The 16878-nt window shown below is 46.8% G+C and overlaps 1 protein-coding gene across 2 annotated transcripts in view; it reads right to left on the reverse strand.

The window, feature by feature from the left end:
- Window positions 1-16878, reverse strand: part of mtcl2 (microtubule crosslinking factor 2) — a 47698-nt gene extending 30820 nt beyond the window's left edge. For both annotated transcript variants that reach the window (XM_011621815.2, XM_011621814.2), the window contains exons 1-4: window positions 15685-16878; window positions 12836-12937; window positions 12536-12658; window positions 6536-6685 (exon numbers count right to left, since the gene is read on the reverse strand). In XM_011621815.2, the coding sequence (XP_011620117.2) occupies window positions 6536-6685; window positions 12536-12658; window positions 12836-12937; window positions 15685-16602 (1293 nt within the window). In that variant the 5' untranslated portion in view covers window positions 16603-16878. The remainder of the gene's footprint in view (window positions 1-6535; window positions 6686-12535; window positions 12659-12835; window positions 12938-15684) is intronic.

Genomic DNA, 16878 nt, shown 5'->3' on the forward strand with positions numbered 1-16878 from the left:
AGCAGTGACTAAAGAGTAAATCTCATCCTCTCTTAGCGCCGTGTTTGGCTCCACAGTCGCACTGATTCAAACATCCATCTACTTCAGGCCATGGTTTATGATAATAAAGTCTCTGCCAACGTGCGGAGCTATTATGGAAAATGGGCTGAACGTTATAAACACATATGTCATCAGGTGTGCGGTAAATTGGCTCCCCAAGGACATCAGAGTGGAACCTTTTTTGAGATAATCTGCACTCTAGAGAGCTTAAAATGCTGCCCACCATTTACCAGACTAGTGTGTGTCCTCTTTCCTCCATCTGCTCTTTGGCATTGTCCTCATGTCTAAGGTGTGTGCCCACCTGCTGTGCTCTTCTCTTCCTTTGGCCCCATCCTCCTCATCAGGATGTGTATCTAGAGCCACAGATGCCTGGAGCGTCCACTCCATCACCATTGGGGCGAGAAAAATATGAGCTGTGTCAAGTTGCCGTGGCAACATTATCTGATTACATTTTCCCCATAGGCGTGGACCTTTGCTTTCTGGCCTGGTCTACCAGTGCAAATCCATAGATACAGTATATACACAAAATGGAGTTGCAGACGCCTCACAGCAGCATTTACAGGGGCTGTAAAGTAAATGCAGAGGAATCAGCAGATATGAAGCTTCCCTACAACGACGGCATTTTATGTTTTAGATTGACCGATTCAGAATATATTATCATCTATATGGCTTTAGTATATTATGTCAAAGGGAAGCCAATCAACCCATTTTAGCTGCATTAACACAAACATGTCCTGAGATTCATTGTAGCTCATCATCTGCAGCTACTGGGAAGCTGTCAGTGTTTGACCTGTGCCACGAAAATAATCAGCTTTGACATTTTTCATCACGTGTTTTTCGCCAGGCACCACTGCTTCAAAGCTAAAGGTGAAGCTCAGTCATTCAGTGGGGTTTCAATGCAAATAGTCCCCTAGGCGACGTTTGTTGATGGTGAAACGTATCAGCAGAAACCATATTCACGAGGAGGACAGGCGGCGTTCCTCCCGGCCCCAAACAAACTGATGATGCCATCAGGTGGGTCTTACATCCCCATTTTCTGTAATTGAATTGTAACTGTCATTTTGTGCTCGGACACAGCGTTGACAGTGACTCCTTCTGTCTTCACCCTCATACCCACAGCACAGCTGCGCTCTTGTAATCTCACATTTCCTGTAATTTAGTTGAGTATATCTGGCAAAATATTTGTCACATTTTCCAAATGATCAAAACACAAAGTGAAGCTGGTGTGTCCAAATGTAAAAGTCCGTGCAGTAGAGTAGAGGCTTATACAGGCAGTCACCTTGTGAGAGGTGGGGATATATAAGGTTACTAGCCCCCTGCCTGGCGCAGGTACACACAGTTGTACTTCTATCTTTGTGAGGCCTTTCCTTGGCATAAGGCATTTCCCTCCTCCCTACCCCTAAACCTAATTCTAACCTCAACTTTAAAACCACGTCTTAACCCTCAAACAAACCTGTAAAGATGTGATTACCACCCAAAATGTCCTCACTTCCCAAGAAACTCAATATGTAGCAAGAACAAGAACAAGAACACACACACACACACACACACACACCCTAGCCTTAGGCTGATTCACAGTGTCTGATCAACCTCATGTGCCAACTTGAAACCTTTGCTCAAACTGACTGCAGTACTGATGCCAGCTAAATGTCAGGGTTTTAAATGTTTTATTAATTCTATAATGTTAGGAAAGCAGGTTTAGTCTCCATTATAGATTGTTGAATAAAACCAATTTCAACATCCCACAGAAATGCAGCTCCTCTATCGATGTCTACTGAGGCATGAAATTACTGCCGCATCCCCGCCGGGGTTCTAAGAGATGTCCCACAATTAAAAAACGCAACACGAACACGATGACCGCTCCCACCTGTGCGTCCAAGGGCCGCCGCATCAAAGCGCTGCACGACTCTGAGTTCAGAACGGACTGAAAAAAACGAACCAATAACAGAACAATATTAGAGGACGTACGGCGGTAATGAGGCATCTGTGCAGAGAGAATGAGAAAACAGAGGAAAGGGATGGTAACAGCAGGGACACTGGTACATTCTTAACCAGGATTTCAGGTAACGCACATTGTGCTGTCGCACACTCATTTAGAATCGTTCTGTCAGTGACGTGCAACAACTGACTGTCAGTTACACTCTCTGCCTCCTCAAAACTGCACATTTCTCGGGGGGAGTTTGTCGTTCACACCGCTGGGCTCCAGCGTGGAAACACCCCCCACTGAAGAGCATCTTCAGTGGAATCCATCACTCTGACCCAAATGAATCTGGGTTTTAACCCGGCCCGTTCACGCTCTGACCCATTTAATAGAATGTGGGTGCCTGCTTTGATCGCGTCCTGGTGAGCTGCCGAAAAAACATGGCCACTTTGAATCGATGGCTTCAAAAGCGCACATGATCTAATATTCAAATCATCTAAAGATGGATTCCAGCAACTGGCAGCAAACTCCCCAATGTGAGCTCTCTTTGGGGTCGACATGAACATGAAAATGACATGAAAAGAAGTCTAAGCTCTGGAGCAGCAGAGTTAGCTCTGCACTCACCTTCTCTGTCCTCCACTCTGGTGAAGGACGTCACACTGGCAATAAAAGACACTCTTTCGCACATGCACACATGCCCCTTTCACACATGCATAAAATCAGGGGTTTCTGCAGAGATGCTGGCAAATGTTTGCATCGTTAGTCTCTGGTTTCAGATACCAGCTCATTCGTAAAACAAAAAACAAAAAAAAACCTCATGTGTGAACGGAGCCAACATGTGTGAAAACAAAGTAGTAAAAGTGAAAATAGTGGTTGCAGTCGCGGTTAGTGTGGGTGTTTGAAAGAATCTGCAAGTGTGAGAGGACACGCTCACAGAGGCTCGAGCGCCACATATCTTTACTCACTCCAAACAATCAGCAGCACTTCCTGAAAGTCAGAAATAACAGGGAACAATTTCCTTTAACTTTAACAGAGGATCACACACACACACACACACACACACACACGCACACATTACCAGTTATATTTGCATATTTACACAATGCTCAGAGGGATGTTTATCAACCATGATCATCGTTCGCGCAGATTCAAACAACATTAAACAGGCTTTGAGAAGTAATAGTTCTGAGATAATGTTTACCAAAAACGGTCGATCTCCGTGTTTACTACACCAAGGAGGGGGGCTGGAAAATGATCCATACGTGCTGCTGATTGTGCAAAACCCATTTGTGCATTTGATGAGAAATCTGAGGGCGGCCCGTCTTATTGCTCTGGGTTCTGCCGTGATGAAAATAGCAAAACAGGAGGATGACTGGAGGTCCTGCAGCCATCGCAGCCATCACATTTGAGAGGTCAGAGTGATACATGGTTAATTATTTAACGCAGCCCTCAAGGGATGTTCTAAAAAATTAAAAAAGCCTGTTAGCGAAAAGGTTCCCCATCCGTGACAAAGGCAGCCAGTCCAATGAAATGGCCAAAAAATGCCTGTATGTATAGACAGAATATGTATATATCCAGTAAGGAGTTTCTTTTCTGCTTCCAACTAGAAAGAATCTTTTTTCCATATAATGCTGTTATCTCCCCCGCCAGCCCTCCCTGCCAATACTTCACATGGTTCCTCGGCCCTATCTCTCCCTCTGGACTGCAGCACACTCCTTCTTTCCTCCCTGGCTTGTTCTCTTTCCTCCTTTGCCTCCTGGTTTTTTTCAGTGGTATATTTCAATTTCAGACACTCGCCCCGCTGCATCTACACCTCTCCTTCATTTCTCCGCTCTGTTCCTCGCTGGCATTGGCTGCCTCGAGGCGCTGCGGCCACAGCTGGAATAAAAGCTTTTCAACCTCACCTGCAGTCCCAGAAGAAAAACAAGCCTGTGGGGTCTTGTTCAGGAAAAAAAAGTGAACTGAGGTCAATTTTTAGTTCGAGTTAGCTGCAACACAATGACTGCACCACCTGTCTGTGCTCACAAGGTCTCATTCATTCACCTTAAAATCTCCCCATGAGATCATCCATCACCCCACCTGCTTTATTCTTCCATTTTGCCCTTAAGATGGCAGAGAAAATTTAAAATGTGGCCATAATAATAAGAAATACCTCCAGAAATCTTGATTTAAGCAGAATCTGCGCTTTGACTGGTTTTTACAAAATGAATAAAAACCTAGTTCCTCATAAATCCTCAAACAGCCTTTCTCCCCCTCCTCGAACTCTTCCTCCATCCTCTTTCGTCCTCCCAAGGTCAAACAGCTGAAACGGGTCGATGGAGTGGAACCGAGGAGAACAGAGAAACCAGAGGAGAGGTGCCCGGAAAAAATAGAGAGGTATGATTGAAAGAGGGGGGGAAGAGGGGGAGATGATCAGACAAGGGATTTTGAAAGAGAGAAGGGAGAGGCAGGATTAAATAAAAATCCCCAATTCAGCATTCCTGTGCATCTCCACAGCAGCAGCAGGCAGGGAGGGATGATGGGAGGCGATGAGAGAGAGGCAGGAGGAGGTGAGGACAGAAACAGTAATAAGAGGCAGCGTCTGCCATCCATGTCGGACCTGATTGCTTGTGTTGTTTCTTTACCCCCCGGGGTTAGTGTACATTGTGAGCAGGTATGTTTTAATCTGTATTACCTGACTAACGTGCAAAATAAATAAGGCAAGACCAGCATGAGCGGCGCGAGAGTAATGAGCCACGTAAGCAGCCAAGCATTTATCCACAGGTCTGAGGCAGCGCTGCACGACTGACCAGACTTGACACGACTCCAGCTGACACCGAGCCAGGATGCCCTGACTCATGTCCTGGGATGAAGAACATTGTTTGCGTAATTGTGAGACTCCAAAATCAAATGATATAAAACATTTCTTGGCGTTCCTCTTGCACCATCCAAAAATGGTCTTCTCCCCAGAGAGGTTGCGACAGCGAGATGGATGCAACTAATCTGGCAATTTGCTGTCACGTCAATGACAAAAGCAGCCCCTGGATCTTTAAGCTACGTCACTTGGTCAGATTTAGAGCTTTATTTTTTTGTTGATCTAAAGATTCTCTGTTGGTTCACATTAAATCCTACAACTTGACGCACCGACAAAGATAAAAATACCACCTGTCTACTACCAGTGCCCCCTGGTGGTAGACTCCAGTAAAGGAATCAGCCCCTCCTCCCCCATTATGTCAACCGGAAAATCTGATGACTCAAATTAAAACAGGTTTCTCATCATTTTCCACCAGTTGCCACGAACATGTCATGACTCACAGCCAGAATTAGACTCCAGTCGTGTCGGCAAAGTGTCATAATCCGTGTGTTTTCTTAGCAGTGCAACTGTGCAGCTTGCAACATATGCAACTGATAGCTGGATCTTGGTTACAGTTCGAACTCTGCTCCTGGACATGCTAGTAACTTAAAACAAAAATAAAATATGTAAAATCTATGATCAAGATCAAGACTTTTTTATAACATTACCATCTGATCGTCTTCACCCAAAGCCTTAATCCTGTTAGTCCTGTACAAGCTAATCCCTCTTTAGTTCACATCAGTGGCCCGCAGGTGGCAATAACACCAGGCAGCACATATCTGTAGTGTGTATATCTGTAAATATCAATATCAGGTCAGACTGGAGGCGGCGGCGGCCCTCAACACAATCAATAATTCACACACCTCCTATGAAACCTGTGAATCAAGAGGCTCCTCTCCCTCTGATCCTTTGTCTCCTTGTGCACAAAACACATTTGGTTAGCACATTTTTCCCTTTCTAGCCTGGTGTTGAATATAAATTTCAACCCTTGCATTTGCCAGTTTCCAGGCTAACCTGACACGGATGGCTGACACATTCCTGTGCGGCTGGGCACACAAGCAAACAGAACCCCTCCGATCAGCTATGTGAAGAATTCCCATCGCTCAAGTGAAGCATAACTCATAACAGAACCATCTTATGAAACCGGGTCAACCCTGCAGTTCAGCAGAGATCCCACAGACCCTCTCATCAGGTCATATAACAGGTTTCGTGGTGAAACCGTCGACGGGAGGGTTTAGAAGCACGAGCTTTGTGGAAGAACCGATGAACAGAAAGATTCCCTGAAAAAGAGGTTGGGCGAATAACTGACAATTATTGTAAATCTGGCTTCAGAAAGTGCCACGTAAGGTTTGTTTGTTGCCACTTCAGCTAGCTTGGACATCAAATTAGAATCTTTGGTTCCATAGCAGCGTTTTTGGCAGCACCGCCTGTAAGAGGCGAGTCTGTGGAGTGCTGGCGGAGCGGTGGAACACAGTCACACTTGCTCAGAAGTGAGACGGGCTCTCCTGAGAAGCGCGGGCACAATAAACAGTTCTTCCTCTTCTTCAACGGACCAGAAGAACAGTAAATGAAGATCTCTCTTAGCCGCATTGAGCTGCAATTTACAGCCCGGTCCAAACAGATAACCGTCCACTTTAAAGTGAGAAAGTTCCAGCTAGTCAACGACTCCACATCTGCACTTCTGGCCGTCATCTCCAGCCCTGCTCCGTTTCTACCGAGCCCCTCCGGTGTCGTGACCTCACCTTGTCCAGCTCCTGCTGCAGGACCTGCTTGGCCACCTCCAGGTCCTGCAGCCGCACCCTCAGCTCCTCGTTCTCCTGCTCCAGGCGACTCCTCTTCTTCTCGAAGCTGTCCAGCTGGCTGTGAAGACGCATGGACACGTCCTTCGCCACCTGAGAGAAGACCAAGAGATCAGTCCAGGAGGATTGTGGCTGTTTTGTGCAGTGTTTATGTTATTACTCATGAATAATTCACAGTATCAGGCGACCATGCAGCATAAAATAGAGTCTTTTAGAGCCAGCCTTTTTAAGATGCCTTTAATTTAATTTCACTCTCATTTCGGAATAATCGCCGTAGCGACTGTTACACAAAAGCCGTGCTAGCACACAAGCTAAAAACATGCCTGGCCAGCAGCAAAGTGACCGAAGACACCGATCCCCCTCACGCTGAATCACTTCCCGACACTTATCTGATTTAAGCGCTCTAAAATTAGCCTTTTAATCACTTTGTTTTCATATCAAGGAGCGACATAATGAATAACATGCAAATAACATTTCTATGGTATCTGTGACGGCTGACAAATGGCTTTTTGGGAGGCTTTTAAGAGCAGTGAGGGACTTTGTAGATAATGAAAACCAAATCTAATGTAATAAGTTCCCTAAAGCAGATGAGATTTTAAATATGAAGCAATAGTTTGATGTTACTTTATATTATTGAACAATATATTCACAGTGACAAGGACAAAAGTTAAATTGCTACATTAGGAATTAAATGCAAACAAATAAAATGTATGGGACGAATAAAGGGATTCGTGCGAATAAATAATATTCGTGCTTTATTTATATAAATATATGTAATGTGTTTTTAATTGGAACAGGGTCTGAATAGATTGAACGGAACAGAACTCTGACGACTCCCAGGGGGATCAGATACATCCAGCTCTGAGCCGGGTCAGGTCAGTCACGCAACAGCTTGTAAAATCAGATCCATTAAACTGTGCATGGCTGAAAGCTAGCTGGAGGTGGTCGACCACCCTTCAAGAGGTTTTTCTACCTTTACGGTGACAGTTGCATAGTGCGTGTCCACTTGTTCTCACTTCAATATACATATACATTTTTTATTTTTTTTTATTTAGTCATTTAAAAATGTAGAAATAGTCAGTTGCGGTCTGCACAAGTATGCGATCAGCTGGTGTCATTTGATTGCAGGGAAAGAGGAAAGGTTCTGCCAGACAAAGCCCAGGTGGAAACTTGGAGCAAATACAACTCGGCTCAGTCAGCGATTCAGTGTTGGGTGTTTACTTTTGGTGTCTGCAGGAAGATCTCCATTTGTTGTCGTGTTTACTTCTGCGCGTGCACGCACGTGTCTGTGCATGTGTGGGTGACTCTTTGTGTGCGTTTCAGTGCCCTCACAATGGCCCTCTGTGCACCCTCTCTTGCTCTGTCGCTAATGTTTTACTAATGTTTTAAGGCCCCCATGCTCTGGTGTGTGTGTGTTCTTGACCTTGCCAAAATGTGTATTTTACTAGAGAAATAAGGACATTTTGGCTGGGCCTTCAACTATAACTTCAAAGGAGTGTTTGAGGGCAAAGACTCAGTTTTAAGGTCGAGGTTGGAATCAGGTTTAGGTTATGTTAGTGGATAGTTATGGTGGTTAGTGTTAGAGTATTGAGCTAGGTGATGGACAACGATGGTCCTCCAAAGACAGAAGTACAAGGATGTGTGTGTGTGTGTGTGTGTGTGTGTCCTTTTGACCACGTTTGTAAATGATCTCACAAGTACACTTGATGAATAAACTGAGGAAGTGCTTCTGGGATTACACAGCCTCCGTGTCATTAATCTACAAATGATTCACAGTCATTACTGTCAAAGCTCTTCATGTCCTGTATCTCACCTGTTATTGGATTTGGTTATCAATAATGATAATCAAGAAATCCATATTATGTATTATTGTGGTGTTCATAAAATGACAATTGCCGCCGTAGACACAGGCAGCTGGGTCAACATTAGATGAGCAGCAATTCCTGGAATGAACAAGGTTTGACCCTCGGCGTGTGGCCGGGTTGTAGATCAATATCAAACATTGGTATAGACTTGATCATCAAAGTAGGACGTGGTACATGTCCTTCAAAGTCTGGCAGGCAGGTCGCCTCAGGTGGGTGCAGGTCTCTCACCCTCTCTCACATCAACACATTTAATTTGCATTTATAGGGAATTTATGGAGAATAAATTGGTTGGTAAAGATGAGCCATTTAGAGAATACTGTCTTAATTTAAGCATATGGCTGTTCTACATTTCCTGCTCCTAAAAACTGTGTTAGTCCTGTCGACCTTTGACTTAATAAATATTGAATTGTTCTTGTGTCAAAGAGGAACAGGAAGGAATTTAACCCACTGAATGTAGCCAGCAACAATATAGGATGTTATTGGTATTCAGTTGGGGTGCGGGCCAGCTGGGTTTAAAAGAGTGCACACACACACACACACACACACACACACACACACACACACACACCCCCAGAGGGTAAACAGCAAAATCACTTAAAAGTGGCAGTTTGTTATCAAATGGATCTCTGTGGCGCATTTCCCCTCACACACAGACACACACACACAGACACACACACACAAACACACACAATCAGTTGGTGTTCCTACAACTGTCAAGTTTTCCTCTATGTCCCCAAAGACTCTTTGGAACTTTTCCAAGGTTTTTTTGTGTTCTTTTCCTTGGTCATTTAAATTTAAGGCAAAGCAAAGTTGGCGTCAGTTCGAAAACGTTTATATTTGACATGAACGTCAATTAAAGTAACAAGAAAGGCAGCATATGATCACAAAAATCACGGGTGGGAAAAGTACTCTTCGAGTACATCACATTTAAATATGCATATTGTGCACAAATATACTAAAATGCTTTATAAACATTAAGCTTCCGACCTTCCCTGTTCATCCATTCCTCCCGTTTGGAGGATGTTACATCACAGGTCATCAAAAGCCTCACATCTCCGTCCCAAACCACGATGGGTGAAAGCATTAGTGAGCCACTGGTGTGACAGCTGTTCCAGTGCCGAGCACAACTCTCTCCTCTATCGTGCAGATGAGGAAAGAAGGAGGGGGCACCGTGGAACCGTGTCCCACCATCCTTAGCGTTCTTTTGTTTGGCAGTTGGAAGAGTGTGATCTCATCTCCGGTGTCACCGCCTGTCATCCATCAAGTACCGGCTTATAGTTCTGATTTAAATTCTCCATATATTACACACAATACATTAGATTACATGTTAAGTGAATAGGTTTTGCACACACGCACACACACATCCAGAGCAGGTTCAGAGCTACCGTTCATCTCCTCACCCATCACGGGTGTTCCATGACCTGCTAACTGAGCCTGTTTCCGTGGCGATATCAGATTATTCACTTGATCATGTAAACAGAATAATGTGATCTGCTGCTATCTGATTAGGAGAAATGGGATTAACACGCCCAGATTTCTCCCCAATGCTCCCAACTCTTTGTGTCCGCATTGATCTCATTTATTTCGTTCGTCTCTACATCTGCACAGGTGTAAAAAAAAAATGATTGTGACATTTCCACGACAATCACTGAGTAAAACCAACGAGAGCAGCTGCGTGCAGCCCACTTTGCAGTTCTATTAGCTCCCATGTTAGCAAAGCTAATGCTACGACTGTAGGGGTCAACAAATCAAGACTGGCTCACATACGCACTTTAGTCCAATATTTGGACAAAACCCAGTAAACCAGGGTTTTTCCATCTCATTTCTTTCATGCGTGTCAACATTACTCCCCTGTCAGATAAACTGAATCTGCACCAGTCCTCCCCAAATAATCCGATTTGAGTTCTGGCCTGCCTCTATTCGCGCGTCGCTCTTTGGATGTTAATGAGAAAGGCTAAGGGGACAGATCTGCTACCAACAGAGTTCTGCAACATTTGCTAACAGATGGCCTTGTGATTTTTTTTTTTAAATTTCAATTAAAACTACGAAACACACAGACGTGCGGGATGTAACCGAGCGGCAGGGCAAGAGCCTGCGTTTAATCCCTGGCATCTCCCAATTTTGTGACCCCTCCAGAGTGCATTTGTGACGCCAAAGGGGGCCGTGATTATCATGCTGCAGCAGTCAAGAGAAAATGAGAATGACAGTAATGACACTGCTGTCTGGATTAACATCAGGACGTCTGTCCTGCCTCACGATTATGATACATTGTTAACATTTAGAGTGAATACACACAAACACACAATGTGGGGTACAAGGGCAGTTCAGGGACGGACGATGATATAAATATAAATGCAGGTAGTTGGAGAAAGGTAAAGAGAGTTTGAATTCTCTTAGTTTCTCACACTTTGTATGAGAAGTCCATAGAATGAGAAATGTAACTGTTGACCCCATAAGAAACTTGAGAAGGTCTTCCTCTATTTGAGTGTGTGAGCAGAGCTCCAGATGTCCTGCGCCTGTGGGAACGAGCGGTGGACGAGAGCAGTGTGTGAGTGGGACAGGAAGTGATGTCAGACACTCTCCCAGGGCTTCTGACCGATGGTCGCTTCGCAGAAACGTGTGAAACAACCGAGCAGATGCTTCCACAGATGTGAACACGTGATCAACAAGACTAAAGGGACCACATTACACACGTGCTGATCTTTTCTTGACTCTGACACCTTGATTAGAATTATTTTAAGCCCAGTTTGCTGTTTTATTTGGGTAATTTAAGAGTACTGACAGTTCAATTTTGTTTTTTGCTACTTGAGTTCTAACTCATGCAGCTGAATCGCTGCTGAGTCACAGAATGAGCGTGTTTTTTTTGTAAGCTAATGACAAAGCTGCTAGAATACAAACAGTAGTAGAGGGGCTGGGAAAAGAAATGCTGAGCGTGCGTTTAAACCACAAGCAGACACAGCTGACGTCTGTGGCCACCGGCGCTGAGACAGAACACAAACATCCAGGCGGACTTGTCTGACGGCGGCGTGTTCTCGTCCCACATTCACTCAACATTTCCACTCTTCGCTGATCGCGGCACCGAGTTCACCTTAAAGAACACAAATCAACTCCAACTCCTTTCCGCTTCCTGGTTCCGTCCCTGCCTCATCCTGGCACCGATTGGCTGATTTGAATTTTCAAATAGTGGCCATCCTCCTGGCTTTTTTTCCCCTCTTTCCAGAGTCAACACGCGGACTCACTCCCGGAGACACAGGATGTACACTCATTTTTTCCTCCCTCCTTCCAGTGACAAGCGGGAGGGTGAGACAGGGGCTGAGAGACAGACAGCAGCAGCCGGTGGAGCGCCATTTAATAGTGGCATCGTCAGTCTCGCTCTCTCTCGGGGGTATAAAGGCCTCATTGTGTCCTCTATCACGTGGAAAATGTTGAAGGAACGCTGTGAATTTAACGCGGTGTGTCCACAGCCCAGGCTTAGCATGACAAGAAAGAGAGACGGGGGCCTTACCCTCGCTGTGTTTGTGTATAAGTGGCCTTTATCAAGGATTCCTGAAGTGACTGGGATGACTGGTGCATCTGGGTACTGCCAAGGACGCCAGGAAAAGTGGGTGCTAGCTTACGCCGTCCATATGTGTGTAAAATTGGAACATCTGGTCCCTGCCTGCGTGTTCGGTAACAGCGAGCGTGACAGTTTGCTACAACATACTTTGATCAGGGGAATTCCTGACAAACAGAAGGAACTGACCATAACAGTCATGTGACTGTGTGGAAATGGGTCATGAGGAGTCACACTACACATATGATGAGACACAACATGTGAGCAACCAACCCTGTTAGCGTTTCAGGCCACTGGGTCATATCTTTGTTTTGACTGTTTTTCCCTTAATGGTGCAGCCAGACACATCACCGCGTTTCAACATTTATTGATTACGTTTAGCCGCCTGCGGGGACATTAGCGACCAGCTCGCTTGCTACTTTCAGTTAGCATCTTAGCTTGCAGCAGTGCACCATCAATCTTGAGATTCATAAAATCTCTGCACGTTCAGGCTCTGGTGTCAAGCACGAGCGCGCGGTTACTTACTCTGACGTCTTGCTCCAGTGTTCGTATGAGCTCTCCGTCCACCTGTCCCGTTTGTGCCACTCGGAGAGATCGCCGCTCTGCCTTCCTGAGTCGGTACTGCAGGATGCGGCAGGTTTTATTTGCCTGGCAAAACAGGAACAGCACTAGAATATTAATGCTGAGTAACAACGTAAAAAGCCCGATGTTGCTTTTATCTCAGGACTAAGGTTATTTTGAGCGTCCTCCTGTGGTTACACAGCCCAGCATGTTGCCTGATGGATCACTGATGTGGGCAGGAAGCGTGTCAGCCTGCCATCTCACCTGCTCCAGCTGTTGCCGTAATTCCTGCAGCTGGTACACGTCATCCTCCATGTACATGTCTCTCATCTCCAGCATCTCAGACCTCAGCTCCTCCATCTCGTCCTGGAGACAGAGAAGAAGACTCTGTGAATCAAACTGTCACCGGGGGGGTTTAATGCACTTATGAGGAGCTCAACAGTTGCTAATGACACGTCTTTCAGAGACGAATCCTCTTCCACGGCCGCTACCCAATAAACCGTCACCCATCTTTGTCATTAGCAGGCTCACATTATAATTAATGGCCTCTCTTAAAATGAACTATGTAATAATCTCACAATCAGATGTGAGGGGCAATTACAGAGGGGTCCGAGGAATGCTACGTGATACCGTATCAATCGTCCTGTCTCTTGCGTCCATCACAGTGGAGGTCAAAAGTCAGGGTTGTTCTATTAGATTACATAAGACGATCTTTCGGGATTTGTCTTTCGGGATTTGGAACAATGGAGGAGGCAGATTCCCTTAACCCGAACCTTTAAATGTACAATTAAAACAAACCTGCCTACGCTAAAATCCATAAAATGGCAGAGGAACGCCTCAAAACTGTGTTAATTTACAAGAGTGGAGCGCAGTAAAGTTATGAATTATTGATTTCAGCCTGACGGAATGAATTGCATCATCCCGGTGTGAGTGCGTCCTTGATCAGAACCACACCCCGCTAAAGAGCGGCCCAGCCTGCTGGGAGCATTACACGGTCGTGCACTTCCACGTGTGTGTTGACATGAATCCCAGCACCGGTAAAAAAAAGAAAAAGGAGTGCGGCGGAGAGATCGCTGTCATGATTTACTCCAGCGGAGAATGTGGGTCAGCTCCTGCACGACTGTAGCAACTGGGAGCGCCTCCAGGGAACGCCGAGAGGAGGAGATGAGGTGGAGAGAACAGGAAGGAGAAGCAAAAAGAAAAGGAATGTAAAAACTAAACAGAGCGGCAAAAGGAAGATAAGACACAAGCAGAGAAGCCGAACAGAAAGGGAGCAGGAGGAGGAAGGATGGGGGGGAAAAATCCACCGTGATGGAGGAAGAGTGGGAACGCGAGGACACGGAGGGAAGGAGGAGCACGTTAATGTGCTGAGAGAACAGGAGGACAAATTGGCCCACTGACCTGTTTTTTACGTCTAACTAAAGAAGATGGTGGGTGTCAGGCGAGCTCACCAAGCCAGTCAGGAGACCGGAGCGACCAATCAGGTGTCATATTGTTGTGAGATGGTTCTGCCCATTGTGGGAACCATGACACCTTTTAAACTTTGATTCTGCGCCTCGGTTCAGGCTCCAGGAGCACGTTACGCTGAGCAGTTGATCTGATTAGCTGTAAAAACTAATATAAATACCTTTCACTCATAAAACCATGCTTTATAAAAAAAAAAAAAAATCTTCTGTTGCCAAGACAACAGCGGATCAAAACAAACAGCTCAATCTGACAAGTATGGAGCTACAGGTGGCGGCTGATTAGTGACAGCTTTAAAAAAGGGAAACTCCTGACTTGGACCCTGTCAGGCAATAGAAAAGTGCGCTTTCGGATAAGTTACGACCTTTAGGGAATGATCCTAATGTTTAAGTAACAGTCTAATACTCAGTCCGGGTGTTGGGGAGAGGAACACCGGGTGTAGGCCAACACCCGATGATCGCTCATCCATGTTCAAATGGTTCTGTGTGATGTTCAGGGACACTCTGGAGTTGATGGACTACGCAGTTAGCTCAAACCTCGAGGTGCCTCTTCGGCCTGTGGGAGGAAATCACCTGGATCCAGCTTCCTGGATCCAAACCCACGACCTTTTTATCCTATGAGGCAGCGGTGCCAACCTCCCCCAGTCTGCCCATCATGTGACCATATTGCAGGATACTGGGTTGCTAAGATTGAGGCAACATTGGGTGATTTGTCAATGGGCTATAAATGCATCCAAAATAGCATTTGTTCATCATGAATAGAGTCCACCCCCCCCCCCCCCCCCCCCCCCGCCTCCAATGGGGCCAAAACATGAAACACTGTGTACTAAAACTAAAAAAAACCAGTCAGACCCAGCACAGATTCTCAATTCTAGACCTCCTCTGGTGTCACAGGACACACATTGGTGGACAGAAAGGCCTCATTTTTTTGTGCGCGTTGCAGCTGCGTCGGCGGCAACAGACACATTCATGGTGGAGGCTCACTTAAGGTCACATCAGGTGGGATCCAGCTGCCTGCGTCAGCCAGGTGTGTGCGTGACCTCGGGCTCAGGTCTGACGCCGTGTAATGTATTGACTGTCAGATTGTGCCACAGCTCATCCAAGGGACTCCCATGATGCTTTATGGTGGCCTAACAGGGGCCGTTACGTGCTCTACGCCGCTCAGACGGCTCCGGGCCCAGACAAGGCGTCCATTCAGTCCAACCAACCGGTCGTGATAATAACGTCAGTGTTCTGACAATAGCAGCGAATGCGCCATGTCCGCACCATAATGGAACATTTCTCAAAGTTCCACCGGCTCCTGTTAAGGCCAAGTGCACTTAATCAGTCGCCTTCTCATATCAATCTCTGACAATTATGGCTTTGCTGGCTGCCTGTTAGTGCTTAGGGACACACTAACACAATCAATTTGGCCCTAATCAATCACCCTCAAGATGGGAGTCCAATATTACACTTTTAATTCCTGCACACCTGTGAGCACTGAGACATTCCTGGATTATCTCATCCAAATATTGATAATAATACCTTTTATGGTGGGTAGAATTTACTGGCATGAGTTTACACAGGCTAGACCTCTACTGTAGCAGGCTGCCACATTCTTGGATTTCTGTGACAGTTCCCCCAGATGTTTTGGGTTCCCATTCAACTTACTTTGAGGTAGTCATTCTCAGACCTGAGTTCCTCGATTTCTCGGGCATACTCCTCATGCAATCCATCCATAAACTCCTCCGTGAGGTCTGAGAAAGCCAGGGAGGTGCTGGCGGGCATCCTGCTGTCCCAGGAGGTGACGGAGCGCTCTTCGCCGGGAGACGCGTTCCCTCCACCGGCCTCCACTCCCGCGGAGGGCCGCTCCTTGAACTCCTTCTCCGCTGAAAGGGTCTTGGCGGCGGGCTGGTGGGGGACTCTGGGGCCGTCCCCGGGCGGCCTGTCTCCCTCGGGTCCGCCGCCCCGGCTGCTCCTGGATTCGGCGTCGCTGCTCACGGAGAGTTTGTTCTCCTCGGAGGCGCAGTCCGACAGCTCGGAGCTGCTGTCAGTGGGGGAGAGTTTCCCGGTGGGACAACCCGAGTCCTTGGACAAATCATCGGAGCCGATGCTCGCGTCCGACACCTTTCTCCTCGCAGCGGTGCTCTTGCTCGTCTTTCCGCCCGAGGTCTTGGTCGACGAGGCGGAAGAGAGGGAGGATTTGCCCGAGGTTTTGCTCTTTTCCTTCGCGCTCCCGGCCAGACTTCCCACCGGGCTGCGCCTGGAAACGCGGCTGCCCAGGTGGATCGCGCCGGGCTTGATGGTCAGGGTCGTGGTCCCAATCCCCCCACGGATCTTTGTCAGCGACCAACCGGGGACGTCTTTCGGTCTTGCCGGCGACGGAGCTCGGTTGATCTTCTTCTTCTCGCCCGGCGGCTGAGCGGACGGCGTCGCGGCCAGTTCGGCTTCAGCGTGCGGGCTTTCCGAGCCCTCCATCCCGCCTCCGTTTTCCATCTTCTGCCGGAGATGGAGTCTCCGTTCCTTGGGCGAGGCGAAAAAGACGTGAGTCGGAGAGTTATTAACATCAACCTCCTTTGTTTTTGTCATTCATTCCGTTTGGGTGCAAACGAGGGAGGCAGGAATCGAAACCGTCCGTTTCCACAAACGGGAGACAGAAGTTGGTGCGCGGAGAAGCGGCGACACAAAAGCGGGCAGGCTCCTGGCTGGCTGCCGGTCCCTGCGCTGCAACAAGAGGAACAGGAAGAGGAGGAAAACACGGAAATTCAAAATGCATTAATTCTAATGCGGTTCTCCGGTCGGTGCGTGCAGTCCGCTTTGTTCTGCTAGACCCTCCCCTTCAAGAGGTCCGTCTGGATGGGTCTG

Source organism: Takifugu rubripes, chromosome 3, assembly GCF_901000725.2.
Source record: "Takifugu rubripes chromosome 3, fTakRub1.2, whole genome shotgun sequence".
Taxonomy (NCBI): Eukaryota; Metazoa; Chordata; class Actinopteri; order Tetraodontiformes; family Tetraodontidae; genus Takifugu; species Takifugu rubripes.